Source organism: Gasterosteus aculeatus, chromosome 15 (assembly GCF_964276395.1).
Source record: "Gasterosteus aculeatus chromosome 15, fGasAcu3.hap1.1, whole genome shotgun sequence".
Taxonomy (NCBI): Eukaryota; Metazoa; Chordata; class Actinopteri; order Perciformes; family Gasterosteidae; genus Gasterosteus; species Gasterosteus aculeatus.
Window position 1 is genome coordinate 14,123,433 of NC_135703.1, and position 17,656 is coordinate 14,141,088.

The window sequence follows — 17,656 nt, forward strand, 5'->3', positions numbered from 1 at the left end:
CTTCCCCAAACGTCCTTCAATTTCATTGCTAATGCACGAATATTCTAAAAAAATGATATGAGTAAGCCCTGATTCCTCAACCTGCACATCTCAATTGGATCTCTGAGTTTCCTGAATTCATTTCAATATATTGCCTTAATAAACAAAATAACCTAATGAGGAGTACATGCAATGCATTGGATTATTTGGAAATTAATGTTTAATATGTAGGTGTTTGGTTCAGGTTTTATGGCGTTGTACTTGAAAAAATATTGGTGGGGACAATCGGGTCTCTGCCAAACTTTTCTCGTGACTAGTCCCTAGGGACCATATGCAAACCTGTCTTTCTGGGAGGTCTGCATGTTCCCGAGCGAGCAAAAATTAAGAGCTTGCACGAGAACGACTTTTATTCGCAACTTTTTGATTTTGATGGACCTGATTTGCTCTCTGGGATTTTGACAAAGATTTTCATTCATAGGCTTGACGTTCAAACTGTTTTCACAAAAGCATGCATGTGGCCTCATGTGCTAAGGTACAAATTGAAGATCAAAACTGTTCCACCTTTGGTGGGATTGGACTCTATGCTTTAACTGAAAATTAACACACTTTTTTATTTATATTACATGATAATCAAAAAAGGGTTGTATATTAAAACCTTGCAGGTTCAATCTCACAACCCCCCCTTTCATTACCAGGAGCTTGATTAGATTTAAAGTACCCTTGAAGAGAAGACGCCCATCACCTGTCTATCAATGCTATGGATTGATTTAAAAGTGAGTTCTGTTTAGACAGCTATCAATCTGTGCACTAAGGTTTTATTCTTTTATTGATGCCTTCCATGTGATTAGGAACATCAAACCATTTTAGGCGTCCACACGTCCGACTCATGGCTTTTTTTCCCTTCTCTCCTTGATTTGTGTTTCCTCTCCTTTAATTGCTGCCGTACGCATGTTTTACAGTAGAGCGGGCCAGTCAAACAGGGACCCGACCCCAGTTAACTCTGACAGAGAAATATGAAACGACAATAGCCTCTTTTCATGTTCAATGATGAATACTTTTTGTGACACTGCCTTCTGAAGTGTTCAGCAGGGGAGAGGGGAACGACTTATCGGCGCATCAGAGAGAGCGGTGAAGTATTGTTTTTGTATTTAGGAACAGCATGCATCCATCCATGTGTCCATTAGTCTGTGTACACTTTAGTGGAGAGATGAAAAAAGATCTACTCTAGGGGTGTAACGATTCATCCACTGAATCGATTAATTGATTTATATTCCTGCGATCGATCTGTGCCCTGCAAATCGGCATTCCGGACGACATATATCGATTACAAATCGATTTGAAATGGTACATAATCGATTGTATCGATACTTGGAAACTGCACATTGGATTTAAGTACAAAAACTGTATAGATGCGTTTTTTTTTAGCTTTTTTTTAGCACTTTAGACACGTTAAACGTTAATGGATTCAGTCTGCCTGTCTGTGACGTCATCAGTACGCAGCGGCAGCCGCGCGAAACTCTGAACAACAACAAAACACAGCGTGGAGGAGACGACTGCGAGCGAGACATTTACAAACTAACTTATCGATCCAGCGCGTGGAAACATTTGGGCTTTTGCAAACACGGAGGTGTTCTAAATAAGTCGGTCGCTGTAGAATATGTAGAAGACAAATAAAAAACACAGAAACACGACGAATCTTTCCGGCCATCTACTAAGGCACCGTGGGATTAAACAACGCCGACAGTCAGGACCTCTAGCAGCGTCACCGCTGCAGCAGCAGAAGGTAACTCCAGCTCTGCAGACTCCTCAGGCCTCGCCAGCACGAAATTCAACATCACAGTAACAATTGCCAAGTTTATCTGTAAAGACATGCGACCCGACAATGTGGTTGAAAATCCGAGGTTCTGTGAATTGATCTAAACATTGTGTAATTATTGTGTAATGTTTACATTGAAAATGGCACTTGATTCAAATAAAAGGTTAAAACATTTGCCATTAATTGTTGTTTGCTTGATTATAATTAGAGATGCTCCGATCAGGTTTTTTGGTGCCGATCACCGATCACTGAAATCAGTATCTGCTGATCCGATAATACCGATCACCGATCACAGTGTCGATTTAAGCATTCTATTTATTGTGTAGCATTATTTATGAAATTAATTATTCTTAACATTTGTTTTGTATTTTAAGTATTTAAATTATGCGACGAGAGAGTATCATGAATTGACAACCATCCGTTTTATTGCAGGGAACGTGCAACATTCCAATGTAGAAAAGCTCTCTCGCTTACTATAAAATGTGTAAATAATAATAAATATTAAAACAATAATAAAAAGATAAATCTTTATATGAAAATCACAACAATAGAATAACATGTGCAACATTCCACTCTCTAGAGGCTCTCAATAGAACTTTGAGCTTATAGGAGGAGATAACAGACAGAATAAAGATTAAAGGTGCACAGGAAGTCAGCAATTAAACAAAACATGTATATCTATCTGCATAGTGTCTCACTCACTCACATACTTCACTCACTCAACTCACTCGGAGAGGGGGCATACTAGAGTATTCAAACCTTACTTCTGATTAAGCAGCATCACTGGCAGATTTGCCTTGATAAATATAAGCATCTCAGCATTTTTAGGAGTCAACCTGTTCCTCTTCTCATCTAAAATATGTCCTGCTGTGCTGAAAAGTCGCTCGCTATCTACACTTGTACAAGGTGCGGAGAGTGTAATGGGAAAATGATATGTGACCCTTTTAAATGCTTAATTTGTATAACCAGTTGCAACTAGTTGCAAGTGGTTAGATCACAAAGGCCCTGACATAAGAACTGATGTCTCCCACTTGGATTAGATGTTTCCAGCGTCATAGCTGTAGAGATTGAACAAAGTGTTTGTTATGTCTATGACCACCTTTGTTTTAGCATGTTGGGAGAGCAAGGACACGGTCAAAGAACTGACGTGTCTTACATGGATAAGATGTTCCCAGTACCCTGGCTGTAGATACTCAACAAGATGGTCAAAGGTTTCTTTTGACACCACCGATATCTAAACTTAGGTATAAGAACTGCCTCGATGTGTTGGGGGAAAAAGGAGGTTCTTGACAGTCTACTGACCACGTAGCTGTTGTGACCCTTTTTCCCTTGCAAGGAAATAAACGGAGAAAAGACATACTTGACTCAGAGCCTTTGTTTCTTACTTAACGATTGTCTGTGCAAAATCTTCCACCACAAGAGGAAGACTCGTGCTGCTTATTAAACTGCGCAGTTAGGCTCAGCATAGACACAGGACAGACACTCGAACTCCAAATGTCACTCGTGAAGCTAACTGCCCTGATGTTGTCCTTCATTAGGCTCTCCATGTGCGTGTAGACATTTCGGTATAATTACGGCAGACAAACATCAGTTAGGTATTTTCGGCCCGGCAGCGTACAGCGTGGATCCAAGCAGGATACAAGGCGTTTGAACCCGGCGTCTTCCACAGCAGACAGCGGCTGCTGATCAAGGCATGTGAATTCCATTACCTTTGCATTTAATTCCTTTCGTCTCTTGTTGTCATTGCTGTATGGTTGCTGTCGTTTCAATGTCTCTGTTACGGTCAGCTGAGTGAGTGGCGTTTGGGAAGAGGTTGCACGCTCTTTGTCTTTATCTGCCTTAACGCTCGCCAACTTCGTAAACTCCTCAAATTCCTTGATGTGACAAGCTTTCAAATGCCGTATGAGGTTCGTGGTGTTGAAACCCCTTTGACGCGTTCCTCCACGGGGAACTACTTTTGAGCAGACGTTGCAAACTGCACATTTATTATTTTTTTCCGACACCTTGTAATATTGCCAGACCGGCGAAGCCGTTTTGTCTCAGTGGTTTCACCCACCCGCCACCGAAGACGGGGGCCAATGAAATTTAATAACATGGAGAGACAGCCAATCACAAGCTTTTCAAAAAAAAAATCTGATCGGCCAAATTTGATCGGCCGTTTTGAGAACGCCGATCAAAACCGATAATGGTAATATCGGCCGATATGGATCGGCGCCGATCAGATCGGAGCATCTCTAATTATAATATCCATAATTAATTTAAACCTGATTTCCTTACAAGAAACAACAGGGATCTCGGAAACTTTGCCTGCACTGTCCAGTAAAGTTACTGAATCGATTTCAATTCACTGAATCAAATCGAATGGAACCGTTCTAAATTATCCCAGATCGTCCATGAATCGAATCGGCAACCATGAATCGCGATTCGAATCGAATCGTTGTTAAAATGAATCGTTACACTTAATAACCCTAATCTACTCACATCGTTTTTTTTTACTTTTTTGAAATTTGTATCCAACAAATCACGGCAAAAAGTATTATTTTATTGTTATTGATTTTCATTTCTGATGTGTTGTGTGTAACAAAGAGATATCCACAATTCCCTCTGTAGAAACATTTGACTCTGAATTAAATTAGAATTATAAAGGGGGCACGTGATGCCACAAAATGCTTGTACAATGATGCATTTGAGTAGAACAACAATGACAAAGAAATGACCAGATGTCTAGTCTGAAATCTTTCTGTCTGTGGAGCATATGTGAATATGCTGCGGCTGCAGCACGTTTCTGTCACTGCAGCACCATAGCTGGAAGGCCTGCATTACCCTGTGCTGCAACAGAGTCGAGTCCTAACCATGAAAAGAGTAAACGGCGTGCAGCGGCGTGCAGCGGCGTGACTTTGGCAGACTAACCACCCATATGTCTATGTGATTGATCAGGCATCTTCTTGACTGGAACTGTGTTCATGAGGCGCTGTGTCTCTTGTGCACATGCATGCATGCTATTGCCATTTATGCTAAGCTCACACCATTAGCACAGAGTACATTATCTGCCACGGGATGAAGTATAATGCCTCCCATAAAACCGCTTTACCAGCGACGGTTATGTTGCCCCATTAGCATCGGCGTGCCAAGCAGCCGTCTTCTGGTGAGCATGCTTGAGTTATAGAGCCCACCCCATGTGTCTCATTTTGAAGTACTGCATATTGCACTTTGCTGGCTATATGTATCTGTGTGTGTGTCAGAGAATGATATTTTCAGTTAGCAGACGTGTTGCCGAAGGAGCGGATGGGAAGACTCTGACACACAGACAGATAGGATATGGAACCTGTGTTTCCATAACTGATTGACTATTAATTTAATTTTCTTCTAAAGCAGTGGATGAAATAAGGAAAAGGAAAGACTGAAAGTAAACAGTAGTTTAGCTGTAAAAAAGGGTTTGTCGTTAATATAACTCACTCTGGGGCTGGTCGGGACACAGCTGTCTTCAGGAAAGCCGATGTAAGATGTCACAAACTCTGTGTACTCGTACAGACTGTTGGCAGCAGTCCTAAAAACATCCCAGTCAGTACAGTCCAAAAATCCCGAGATCCTCCTGAGGCTCTCTGCTACACTTTTTGAATTTCCTCACCACAGGTTTACAGCGTTTTCATTTCTGCCTGCTTGCAGGAATCAGATGGACCATGACGTAGTCAGAGTGTCCCAGTGCAGCCAGAGACACCGCATGATCAGCTCAGCTGTTAGTGGTGTAGCCGTGGTCCAGAATATTCTCCTCTCTGGTTGGGCATTTAACTGTATAGAGAAGTAGCATGGGTTGGTCCGCTCCACACACACACTATCTTTTCAACACTGACGATGATGCATGAAACAAACTAAAAGGGTTTGAAGTTCATGGCAAGATATTCCAGATCAGGAGAGGAGTGCTGCTGGACCACTGTGACATCCTTGCACCAGCTACTGTTGGTGTAAAAACAGATACCTTTTCGTTTTGCTGTGCCCTCTGAGTAGCTGGAAGCCGGTCAGCTGTAGCACAGCATGTGGTGCTATTCAACTGAGCCAGGTCTCACGGAAGCACAACATGTAGGATGAAGAGAAGTCAATGTGCTTTCCCACCAGGAAGTGGAGTTCGTCCATGTTGTTGCAAGGGCACGTTTGAGAGGAATATCCCCTGCAGCGCTGTCCGAAACCACCGTTGGCAAAGACAAACGAGCGCTCTGCCCCGTTTTCCTCACATTCGCGTGTGTCTCCCTGCATGCTGTAAAGGTGAGCGCACCTTTTGCTAAATTAGTACTTCAACTGAAGATAAGTAGGGAGTTGTTCTCCTTGTGTTTCGGAGGGAAATTGTTTTGCTTTTGTTTTCAAAGCTCTGCATTGTTGGACACCTACAGCAGTATGGTTAGGCTTGTTGTTCTCATTTTTATTATTATACATCTCCCTCTTCAGGCAATGCTGTAGCTTGTTGTTAAAACAATTACTGAAATGAAAGCCTTGAGGTTTTTTTTTCTAACATAACTTTCCTTTTTTGTTACTCCGGTAAACTCATTTCTCAGTACAATCACAACTGCACATGCAGAGCAGGTTACTCTTCGTCCTCTAGTTAAAAGTCAAGCCTCTTCCTCTGCTCCTTGAGCTAAACTCTGGCTTAATTATCTTATCTGACCTCTGCTTTGTAGGATTTATGCATATGCTTACCGGAATACTCAGAACTTAAAACAGCTGCCGGTGTATCCGGGCACTGCAGCTTCAGGTGTGTTCAGTCTATTTTGTTTCCCTGAGTCTGTTTGGCCATCTACTGTGTCCCTCGGGTTTAATGTATTTCTATCCCCTCTAATAATCATAATCTATACTATACTAAATACTACTTGGTTTTACAATCAACACTTGGAATGATGATGATCTTGCAAATGCCAAGGCATTAAAAGTGTAGCATTTCAGTTTGAGCATGTACAGTATCTGTATGCACGTAAACTAGGGGCTGTCAATTAATCGCACATTTTGAAATTCATTAATCGTGATTAATGAATGTTGTCGTTATTACAATGTTGATCGCATAGATTAATGCGATTAATGTTGACAGCCTTAATGTAAACATTTCAGAATGTGTTTGAATGAATGTGTATACTTTTGTATGCATGTATGCAAATAAGTGTATATTTATGAAGTTAAATAAATGTATTAAACAAATAAACAACAGGATGTACACACATTTTAGATGAAGGTAAAACAGAATTGTTTTTGGAGCCAAGGACGAACTCTTGAAAGTCAGCGCTCAGCTTCAATGGCTGATGCTAGAAAACCAACAACAAGCCAGGTTTAGTTATGGATTCAGACCTCAATCTGAGCAGGCATATTAAGACAATTAATACCTGAAGAATACAACTTCTGTAACTAACTGTAAAAAGTTAAAAAGCTCGAGGCCTCATTAAGACCAAGACAGTGGGTCACATCACTCCAGTTCTGAGGTCTACATTGTCTTCCTGTGGAACAAAGAATTTACTCTAAAATCCTGCCGTTGGATTTTTAAAGCCCTGAATGGTTTAAGGCCAAAATACGCCTGACCTCCTGCTAGCGCCTCATGTCCTCTGGGACTTTCAGAAACAAACATGCAGTAGCAGCCTTCAGTTTTTCTGCTCCACATGTCTGGAACAAACTCGCAGAAAGCTGCAGGTCTGCTGAGACTGAAGACCTTTCTGTTTGCTGCTGCCTCTAAATGAACAGCTGCAGTCATTGCATTCAATTGGCTTCCTTTATTACTGATACAATTCAGACAATAAGACAAGCAGTAAGTGCCGCCACATCGAACACAGGATATGTTGTATCCCAATCTCAGAATAACATCTGTTCAAACACCATGACACAATTTCATTCAATCAACCATACAGGCCTAGATGACATTATACAACATCTGAAGTAATCCTCTTGCTGTTCAGATATTCTTCCACACTTTTTCAAAAATATTTCAAACTGCATGACACATCCCTCCTCTCAGGTGTCTTCCCACAAGTGTTAGGTTTCTTCAAAGAACTCAATCCACAAGGCAGACTGAACTTCAGTACGGAAGATTGAGACTGGGGAGGCTGGAGCTCCGGACGGGAACTGGCAAGGCAGGGAGAAGCGCTGGTCAAAGCGGAGGAGCAGGACACAGAAGGAAACTGGGGAAGAAGCAGACGGCTGGAAGTTAAATCCTGGACAGCAATACCAGTACTAATAGTTAAGCAACAAAATACTTTTCAAAAGAATAGCAGCCGGGAAGCAGATTACCACAAGAGTAACTGACGAACTGGCGATGACTGGAAGATCAGACTGCCTCTACTGACCTCCAGTATTTAAGACCAATCAAAAAGAGCAGCAGCAGGTGCTAGGAATTGCTAGAAGATCCCAGCCCAGACCAGCTGACAACCAGGAAGGGGAGGGGAAAAAACTCAAAAGACAGACAGACCCAACAACAAGCTCTTAAAACTGCTGTTATTAAACCACTCTTAAAGAAGGCTAATATAGATGCCACAACAATGGAACATTATAGGCCATTATCAAACTTTCTTTTTTTAAGTAAAATAATTTAAAAAGCGTTTTTTCAACCGCCAATATACTTCTTGGCCGCAAATAGCGGATTTGATGCCTTCCAGTCAGGCTTTCGAAAACACCACAGTACTGAAACTGCTCTTGTTAAGGTTTTCAATGAGATCCACTTAAACACAGACGAAGGCAGAATTTCAGAACTTCAGATCTCAGCGCAACATTTGACACGGTCGACCATGACACACCACTGGACAGACTAATCAACTGGTTGGGACTCTCTGGCACAGCACTTAACTAGTTTGAATCGTACTTGAAAGACAGAAAACACTTCTGTCTGTAGCTAATTACACATCACAGCTGAAGAAAATAACTTCCCCAAGGTTCAATACTGGGGCACCTGATTAATTGGCTAAGATTATGGAAAACAACAAAGTTATGCAGATGACACACAAATCTATATGACTATATCCCCAGGGGACTACAATCCAATACAGGGGCTGGCTAAATGCATTGAGCAAATCATCAACTGGAGGTGTCAAAACAAAAATAAAAGTAATTGTTTTTGGTAACAAGGATGAACAAATGAAAATCAGCGCTGAGCTTCAATCACTGACGTTAAAAACCACAACCCAAGCTAGAAATCTAGGTGTAATTATTAGGACTGTTAACATTAATTTCAAAATGTGCGATTAATTAGTTAACTTTTTAGGTCTATTGACAGCCCTAGTAATGATGGATTCTGACCTCAACAGTCATAAAAATCAGCCTACTATCTGATAAAGAATATATCAAGGATTAGTGGACTTTGATCAGTTTTGGAAAAACTTCAGTTATCTTCAGTAGACTTGACTACTGTAACAGTGTTTTTACATGTCTGTGTAATATATCCTTTTATGTACCGTAAGTACGCATGTATATTTGTGTATGGCTATACACATGTATCAATGTTTTTGTGTGACTATGTATGTATGTGTGCATATTTGTGTGTCTGTATTAATGCATGTAGTTATTCATATACCTGTATGTACACATGTTTTTTGAGCTAAGAGAGAACTAAGAGAGCAGAAATTGCATGCGGAAATCATTAAATTTAAAACAAATAACACCGTAGTTGGATGGCAAATAATAACTGTCACTAGTCCTTTTTCATCATGCAGTCAATATATAGTGGGGATGCACAGTACTTTGGAGTAAGTCGAATATATAATTTATTTGTGTTATTACAGTAAATATAATTAATTATGCCGCAGCAGCCTGTAAGTGCATGTTGATGCATAATGCAGCAAATTGGGTAAGGGAGAGACCGGCATACTAAACAATGCTCCTTAGTCTTCATATGACTGTCATTAGCTGACATGCTCTGTGTTCTTTAGTGCATTCTTCAGTATCTCCTCGTGACCGCCGGTATTTACTGCTGCAGGTTTAGAATATGACTTCACCAAGATTATTGTAAATAGAATACGGCATTCATATTTACCAACTAATGAATAGACTACCTTTACCTTATCTCAAACATCAAAATGAATGTTGTATGTTTAAACATAGACTTTGATCGCCCCCCCCCCTTTTCCCCCTGGCCCCTGTCACACACACACACACACACACACACACACCGGTTCTATTCCTTTGTTCCCTGCTTCCTCCCCTCTTCCCTCCATCCTTCTCTTTGCCCTTAATGGAAAGCATCTATCACAATGAAGTCTGTGCCTTCTTTTACACACACACGCTCATATTAAAACAGCTCCAGGAAGGTACAGCACACCGTGTACAGATTGTATTCGTAACCCTACCATTACCTCTGTGTGATGTCTGCTGCAGCATGTTTCCTGTTTGTCAGATGTACATTGTTTATTACGAGTGATAAACTATGGGACTTCCTTCACAGTGGACCTTCGCTCCTTCACGTCAAGCCCACACATACACACACATATACACTCTGTATGCACAAGACGTCATCGATAACAACAGGGAGTGGGTATATTAATATAAATTAGCTGTCAGTTGTTTGCCATGTAGGGTTGCTAGGGGATATGTTACAGGTTGAGCAACATGTGGGGACAATACCCAAATCTTAAATATATTCAGCACCTACGAACGTTTTTGGGAGATAAACTTATTTACTTTTTATCAAACATATATATATATATATATATATATATATATATATATATATATATATATATATTAACTAACTTAGTTCATCAGACTTTAAGTGAGGACAAAAGAACATTGTTTTTTAAATGTTGCATAATAAAACTTCAACCAGGGTTGGGAGGAGAACACCTTGGGTTTGGCTGTCCTACTTTCACCCCTGTTAGCAAATCTGAAATGAGATAAGTGGTTGTTATCACGCGGCTGCTGGACGAGCGTACCAACTGTGCACCTCGTTATGCATTGTCATCTTAAACTAATGTATTCATGACAACTTTGTTAGCAGGGAACCGAGACAGACTGTGTGTTTCCGTCCCGATGAGGAAGGACACACGCTATAGACACAAACACACACACACACACACACATAGAGGATAATAATAAAAACAGAGGGCACAATATTATAGACTTATTCGGGAAGCTGTAATATTCATTAAACCACGGCTCAGCCCAACGTTATTTTTATTCTTTTTTTTCATAGCAATATTGAAGTAAACAACTCCGTGCAAGCACCCACAATATATTTAATCTTTGTTGAGCGTCATTGTTAATATTTGTGGTTGGATGGAGATGTTTATCATGCCTCCGCATTGGGGTTGGGATGACGTCATTATCCTGGTGGGGGTAATTGACAGTACCGCTTGGGTTGGCAGTGTTACAGGAAGGCGGGGACCCAGAGGTGAGAGCAGCAGATGCCAAAGTTAAGGCGGAGTGAAGAGAATAGGAACACGTTCCCACAAGGCAAAACGCCATCTTTTGTTTGGACACATGGACCTCTCTCAACACGCAACCTCTGGATTATTTTCACATTTGGGAAATATTTTTATGTGAGGTTGCATTTTTCTTGCCGAATTGCCTTATGAATCTACTTCTGCGTTAGTGTGACAACAATATTGACATAAAAAAAACATGCTAATGAATACACAAACTACCTCAGCTAATTACCTTAGCTAACAACCTAGCTTTGCTGATTGTGTTCAATACATCACGGTGATTGTGACAGGACATTACGCTGCTCAAGTACCCTCTCACATTCTGTCGCCAGCTCCAACACCAATGTCTAGGGGCCTTATTTATAAAACCTTGCGTAGGATTTGCGCCAGAAGTGGCGTACGGATGAAAAGTAGGACGTGCCTACGCACAGAAATATTCAGACTGCGCACGCACGTCCTACGCAGTTTTCCCTTAATAAATCACAATCACTTCTAAATGCAGCGCAGATTTTGCGACTTCATGTCACGCACATAGTTGCCCATATATAGTCTGTGGAACGCCCACAAATTAATATTCATCGATTGCGAAAATTGCGAAATCATGGCAAACAGGAAGGAAAACGAAGAAACGTAACTTCGAAGTCGAAATGATCATTGGCGAAGTGGAGAGTCTAATGCTTTTTGGAGGGCACAGTATCAGTATGGGCATTACCAATGCCAAAAAGGCACTTGAGTGGCAAAAGGTTGCAGTCGAGGCAGCGCCATCTGCCCTTAAACAGGCCGATGGTGCGCTGCACTAAAGCGCGCATCCTTCCATGTCCACATCTTCTAAGAGCGCAAGAACAGTCATTTCGCGTCATTAGCAATTGTGATGGCATCATGGCATTTTATTCCATTTGATTGCATCTGACAAGCAACAGATGTGTTTTGAGGATGAATTGCATAACATGCCTGTAGTGGCTATTTGTCCATAAACTTAAACAAAAACAAATAATAACAAACTTCTCAAATGGCCACTCGAGGCTACGTCATGGTTAGGCTTTACGCAGGTTCAGAGGTACCAAAGCAAAGTAATGTCCATAACAAGATTGAGTTTGAGGCGGTTTATTCACACACATAAGCAAGCTCACAGACATTTCTGCTGCCTCTCTCACGCTGGTAAAAAACCATATGCCCTCGTGCCTGAAGTACCTCCCACCTTGACCTACTTATGCAAATGAACATAACACCATGTGACCAATAAACGACAATACGAGTAAAACAAAAATAGAAATATAGCTCCAACAACCCAGCCCCTAATTGTAACGGTACTTTACCCACAATTAACCTTAGCTTTAACACAAAGGAGCTATTTTCTAATTGTAGCTTAAGCATTAAACTGGAATCTTCACATCTTCGGATTCTCCATATCTGAAAGAAACAAACAGATGGAAGACAGAGATAGGAGAAAGAATGAGTTGTATAGTCAATTATTAGCCTCCAAGAGAAGACAGAGCTTGGTTATTGGTCTGTCCAGGACGCTGATCTTCGTTTGGACCTTCACAGAGCGAACCAGTCCTCGGGAGTCAGCTATGGCGCTTAGCACTCTGCCCTCATGCTGGTTGACCACATATTCTTTTCTCTTTCGGCTCAAAAGTAAAAGTCTTTCTTTCAGCTCCAACAGCCAGGCCACGGATGTTTTAAGCTTTCTCCAGGATGAAAAATAGTGAATGAGCTGACTGAGGGGATCGTCACTGTGTGTTGTAACAGCATTCACCTTAAGTTCCCTTTTCACCTCTGCATCATCCGATGGAATGGAAGAGGCGTCCAAGTCGAGTTTCGGCCATCTGGTGGGGGGCAAGTGCAAAAAGTCCGGTCCTTTTAGCCATTTTCCTTTTCCAAACTCCTGAGCTCTTAGTCCTCGAGAAGCTTCATCTGCAGGATTGTCTTTGGTGTTTACATACCTCCACTGATCTTTGTCTGTGGATTCTCTTATGGTGCTGACACGATTGGCAACATATGTGTGAAAGCGCTTTGTTTCATTAAAGATGTACTTGAGAACAGTAGTGCTATCGGTCCAAAAGAATGACCTTTGCAATGGCAACTGTAGCTCTTTCAACAGCATTGTGTTCACTCGAACAGCAAGCACAGCTGCAGCAAGCTCAAGGCGTGGAATGGTTAGTTGCTTTAGAGGAGCGACACGAGCTTTGCCTGTGATAAATGAAACATGCACATTGTCAGTGCTCTCCAATCTCAAGTATGAAACAGTGCCATATCCTATTTGACTAGCATCTGAAAAATGATGCAGTTCTGCTTTCAATTGTGTTCCAAAGTTTTTGGGTTTAATGCACCGTTCCACTTTAAATCCACTCATATGTTGAAGTTCAGAGAGCCACTCAGACCAATGTTCAGAGACATCACAGGGAACTGGCTCATCCCATTTGAAGTTCATTCTGCACAGCTCCTGTAACAGTAACTTGGCAGGGATTATGAAAGGAGACAAAAAACCCAGCGGGTCGTAAAGAGAGCTCACCACAGAAAGGATGCCCCTCCTAGTGTGTGGACGTTCCTGCACTGCAGTCCTGAAGCTGAACGTATCTCCTTGAACACACCATTGCATCCCCAGAGCTCTTTCCACAGGGAGTTGGTCCCTGTCCAAATCCATGTTCTCCAAACCCACTGCTCTGATGTTGCTAGGAATAAGTGCAAACACATTTGAGTTATTTGTGACCCACTTTTGGAGATGGAAGCCACCTTTTTTACAGAGAGATGTTAATCCATGTATGAGCTTCACTGCATCTTCCTCTGTCACAGTGGACTTAAGACAGTCGTCCACGTAGAAATTTGTCTTGACTGTACGAAGGACATCGGGTGAATATTGCAGTGCATTATCCTCAGCAGTTCTCCTCAGTGCATAGTTTGAGCAGCTTGGAGAGGATACAGCTCCAAACAAATGCACGCACATCCTGTATTCCTCTGGCTCCGCTGTAGTGTCTCCATTGGGCCACCAGAGAAAGCGCAAGAAGTTAACGTGCTTATATGGCACCCGGACCTGATGGAACATGGCGTTGATATCAGCCATAACAGCAATGGGCTCTTCTCTAAACCGAAGAAGGACACCAATTAGCGTGTTAGTGAAGTCTGGGCCCTGCAAGAGCTGACTGTTCAATGATGTACCTTTGTAGGTACAGCCGCAATCAAACACAACACGCAACTTTCCTTTGGTTGGATGATGTACACCATGGTGGGGAATGTACCACACCTTTCCTTGTTCCAGAGTGGGCTCATTTGTGGGAACCTTTTCTGCATATCCTTGCTCTAACATGTTGTTAAGGAAATCAACGTATTGAGCCTTGAATGAACTATTTCTATTAAATCTCCTCTTCAGGCTTTGGAGTCTTTGTAGTGCAATGCAGCGATTATTTGGCAAAACAGGATCGTCAATTCTGAAAGGTAAGTCAATGTAATAATGTTCATTGTTAAGCACTGTCGTACTCTCCACAATTTTCATGAATTTAATGTCTTCTCTTGACATCTCAAGTTGTTCATCACTTGTTCTTTCAGTAAAGTCATGATTATACTGTTGCATCAACATACTTTCCAAGTGTTCCACAGATATGTGATTAGCAGTTACAACAATGCATCCTGATTTGACACCAGTACCTTCAGAGTTTCCAGCACGAAGAGGCCCGTTTATGACCCAGCCAACTCTGGTCCTCACTGCATACGGTCCACCACATTGACTATTTATCAGTTCCCATGGCTCCAAAACTTTAGGCGAGTCGGTTCCAATGAGCAAGTCTACATCTGCATCTACTTCATGTAGCCTAATGCTGCTCAAATACGCCCATTTGGCAACATCATCCTGACATGGCACATTGATTTTAGATACAGGCATTTTTGTTTGTGTCAGAACAGATGGTAGCTCAATAAAGTCATCGGTGTCAAATCCAGACACCTCCAGACCAGTTACTATAGTAGTGCTAATGGTTTTAGTCTGCCCCATTGTCCTCAACACTACATTACAGTTTTTTCCTGATACTCCCAGCCTTTCAGCCATACTTGTAGTACAGAAAGTCCCAGAGCTCCCAGGATCCAGGAAAGCATAAGTATGCACAACTTTATTACTTTTCCGACTTTTCACCTGCACAGCCACAATGGAAAAAACTGCAATATCCTCTTCACCAGCCCCAATATGACCACACGTCTGCTGCTTCCCGGATACAGTGCTCACAGTTTCTTTGGAGGTTATCGTCACAAACATCTTGCGAACCAAGTGATTGCGTACCTTGCCTTTGAAACACAGAAATGACATTAGGTATGGGTATTTGTTTTACAACATGTTTGGGTTGAACACCAACAGGGACAGAATTTAACAAGCGACTGGAGGTAGGTTCAGAGCTTTTATTGGTGGGCACATAGCGTTCAGCATTCGGATTTAGTTCATATGTCCCTTGAATTTCTGACCTTTTCAAGTAAGAATTCATGCCATCTGATGTTTGAGATGCACATCTTGACACTTTAGAGCCACACTTTGAACTTACTTGCAGAACCTCCAATTTTGCATTTGTCACCTTTAATTCTGCCTCCAGAGCAAGTTGTTCCTTTTCTCTCCTTAAATGTTCCCGTTTCTTCCGTAATTCCTCTTGTTCAAGTCTTATTTGTTCCTCCTGCGCCTCCAAAGTGTGCTTTTGTTTTAGAGCAGCCATGCGCTCCTGTAATGCTGCTCTCTCTGCTTGCGCTAATATTTTTGCAGATGCACTGGATGAAATCCTTGACAATTTAGAGCCAGCCTTTGAACGCGCTGCAGAACCTTTATTGGATACACTGTCCTCAGGCCCAATATCAGTTTGATTATCAGGTGGTTTAATTGGAAGTTCATATGAATGGCCTGTATTTGATAACCAGCATTTGACGTCATCAATAAAGCTTGAAAAACACTTCTCCTTTCGTTCAAAATATTTATCTTGTTTCTCCTTCTCATCCTGAGGTATGTCCAGTGACACGAATGATATATGATGTTGTTTTGCCTCATCAACACATATTATTATTTGATCCAAAAGAGACTTGACTGCATCAATATTGTCTGCAGAATGCATCAACTTATCCATCTGATTCATGTACGATTTGGCTCGTTTGTATTGCATCGATCTCTTTTCCTGACACGTTTGTATAAAAAACATCATTCCTTTAGCAGTAAAACTTGTGTGTCTTCTTGTAGGAAGCGCCGTGTCGCTTTTGGCTTTAGATGCAACGTCAGACATTTTACCCTTTGTTGATGCCGGTCATGTACACCCACAGTTGTTTGCAAAGATTGAATACAGCACATACCTTGTGGAACTTTGTTTGTTGCGGTGGTTGCCTTTGTACACGGAGTTGAATGCACGCAGTAGCTGTTGTTGCGCGCGGCCGTGCGCGTTACCTGTGAAGGCTTTGGGCCTTTGCGAATTCAATTTGCAGCAAATAATATCCTCCACTCCGTAGTGCAGCTCCAGCGCTCCAGTAGCTTCACCGTTATCCAGTACGGTGTCCAGGGAAACTTTACACTGTCGGATGGGTCGTATTATTCGATGTTTGCACTGTATGCAGCCCACACCTCCGTCACTCCTAGGCCCTTTCCTTTGTTTGTCTCCCGCATCCAGGTGAGTAATCCACTTTCGAAACGGTAATCCAGCAAACGACAAGTCCAGTATCCACGTAAACCAACGATATATCCAGGGCAGGTTTTTTACTTATTGTAGTGGCTATTTGTCCATAAACTTAAACAAAAACAAATAATAACAAACTTCTCAAATGGCCACTCGAGGCTACGTCATGGTTAGGCTTTACGCAGGTTCAGAGGTACCAAAGCAAAGTAATGTCCATAACAAGATTGAGTTTGAGGCGGTTTATTCACACACATAAGCAAGCTCACAGACATTTCTGCTGCCTCTCTCACGCTGGTAAAAAACCATATGCCCTCGTGCCTGAAGTACCTCCCACCTTGACCTACTTATGCAAATGAACATAACACCATGTGACCAATAAACGACAATACGAGTAAAACAAAAATAGAAATATAGCTCCAACAATGCCAATATTATTGCAGAACATATTTCACTTTCCTTTTTGAAAATGTGTTAATTTGTATTTGTTTTACGTTGCAGATTGATCAAACGGGTGTTTGTTATTTATGAGAGGCAGTATTGCCATTTCTTTTACAACAGTCTAGCTTTACACACTTTCACACACGTTTGCGTGTTTCTTGCACTTGCCGACGGTTCTCATTTCACCCGTTTTTGTGCGTACGCATGGGTCCGAGCTTGCGTGAAGGACCGCACATTTTTCCGTCAAATTTGCTTTTTATAAATACCAATTATTGCGTAGAGAGCGGCGTACGCCTTCTTTTGTGCGTACGCAACATTTATAAATGAGGCCCCAGGTCACTGATCCAGGCATTTTAAATTATTTCTAATAATTGAAATAATTGTGTTACCTACTGCACTTATCACCAGACGGAAAA

At 41.6% G+C, this 17,656-nt stretch overlaps 1 protein-coding gene across 1 annotated transcript; it reads right to left on the reverse strand.

Annotated features, from left to right (window-relative positions):
• Positions 1 to 12,263: 12,263 nt before the first annotated feature.
• On the reverse strand, positions 12,264 to 17,219 carry LOC144388413 (uncharacterized). Its single transcript, XM_078089526.1, has 2 exons — positions 16,486 to 17,219; positions 12,264 to 13,847 (listed from the first exon to the last, which is right to left on the reverse strand). Exon 2 carries the CDS (start codon positions 13,817 to 13,819, stop codon positions 12,641 to 12,643), a length of 1,179 nt encoding a protein of 392 aa, XP_077945652.1. The 5' UTR covers positions 13,820 to 13,847; positions 16,486 to 17,219; the 3' UTR covers positions 12,264 to 12,640.
• Between the last annotated feature and the right edge of the window lie 437 nt (positions 17,220 to 17,656).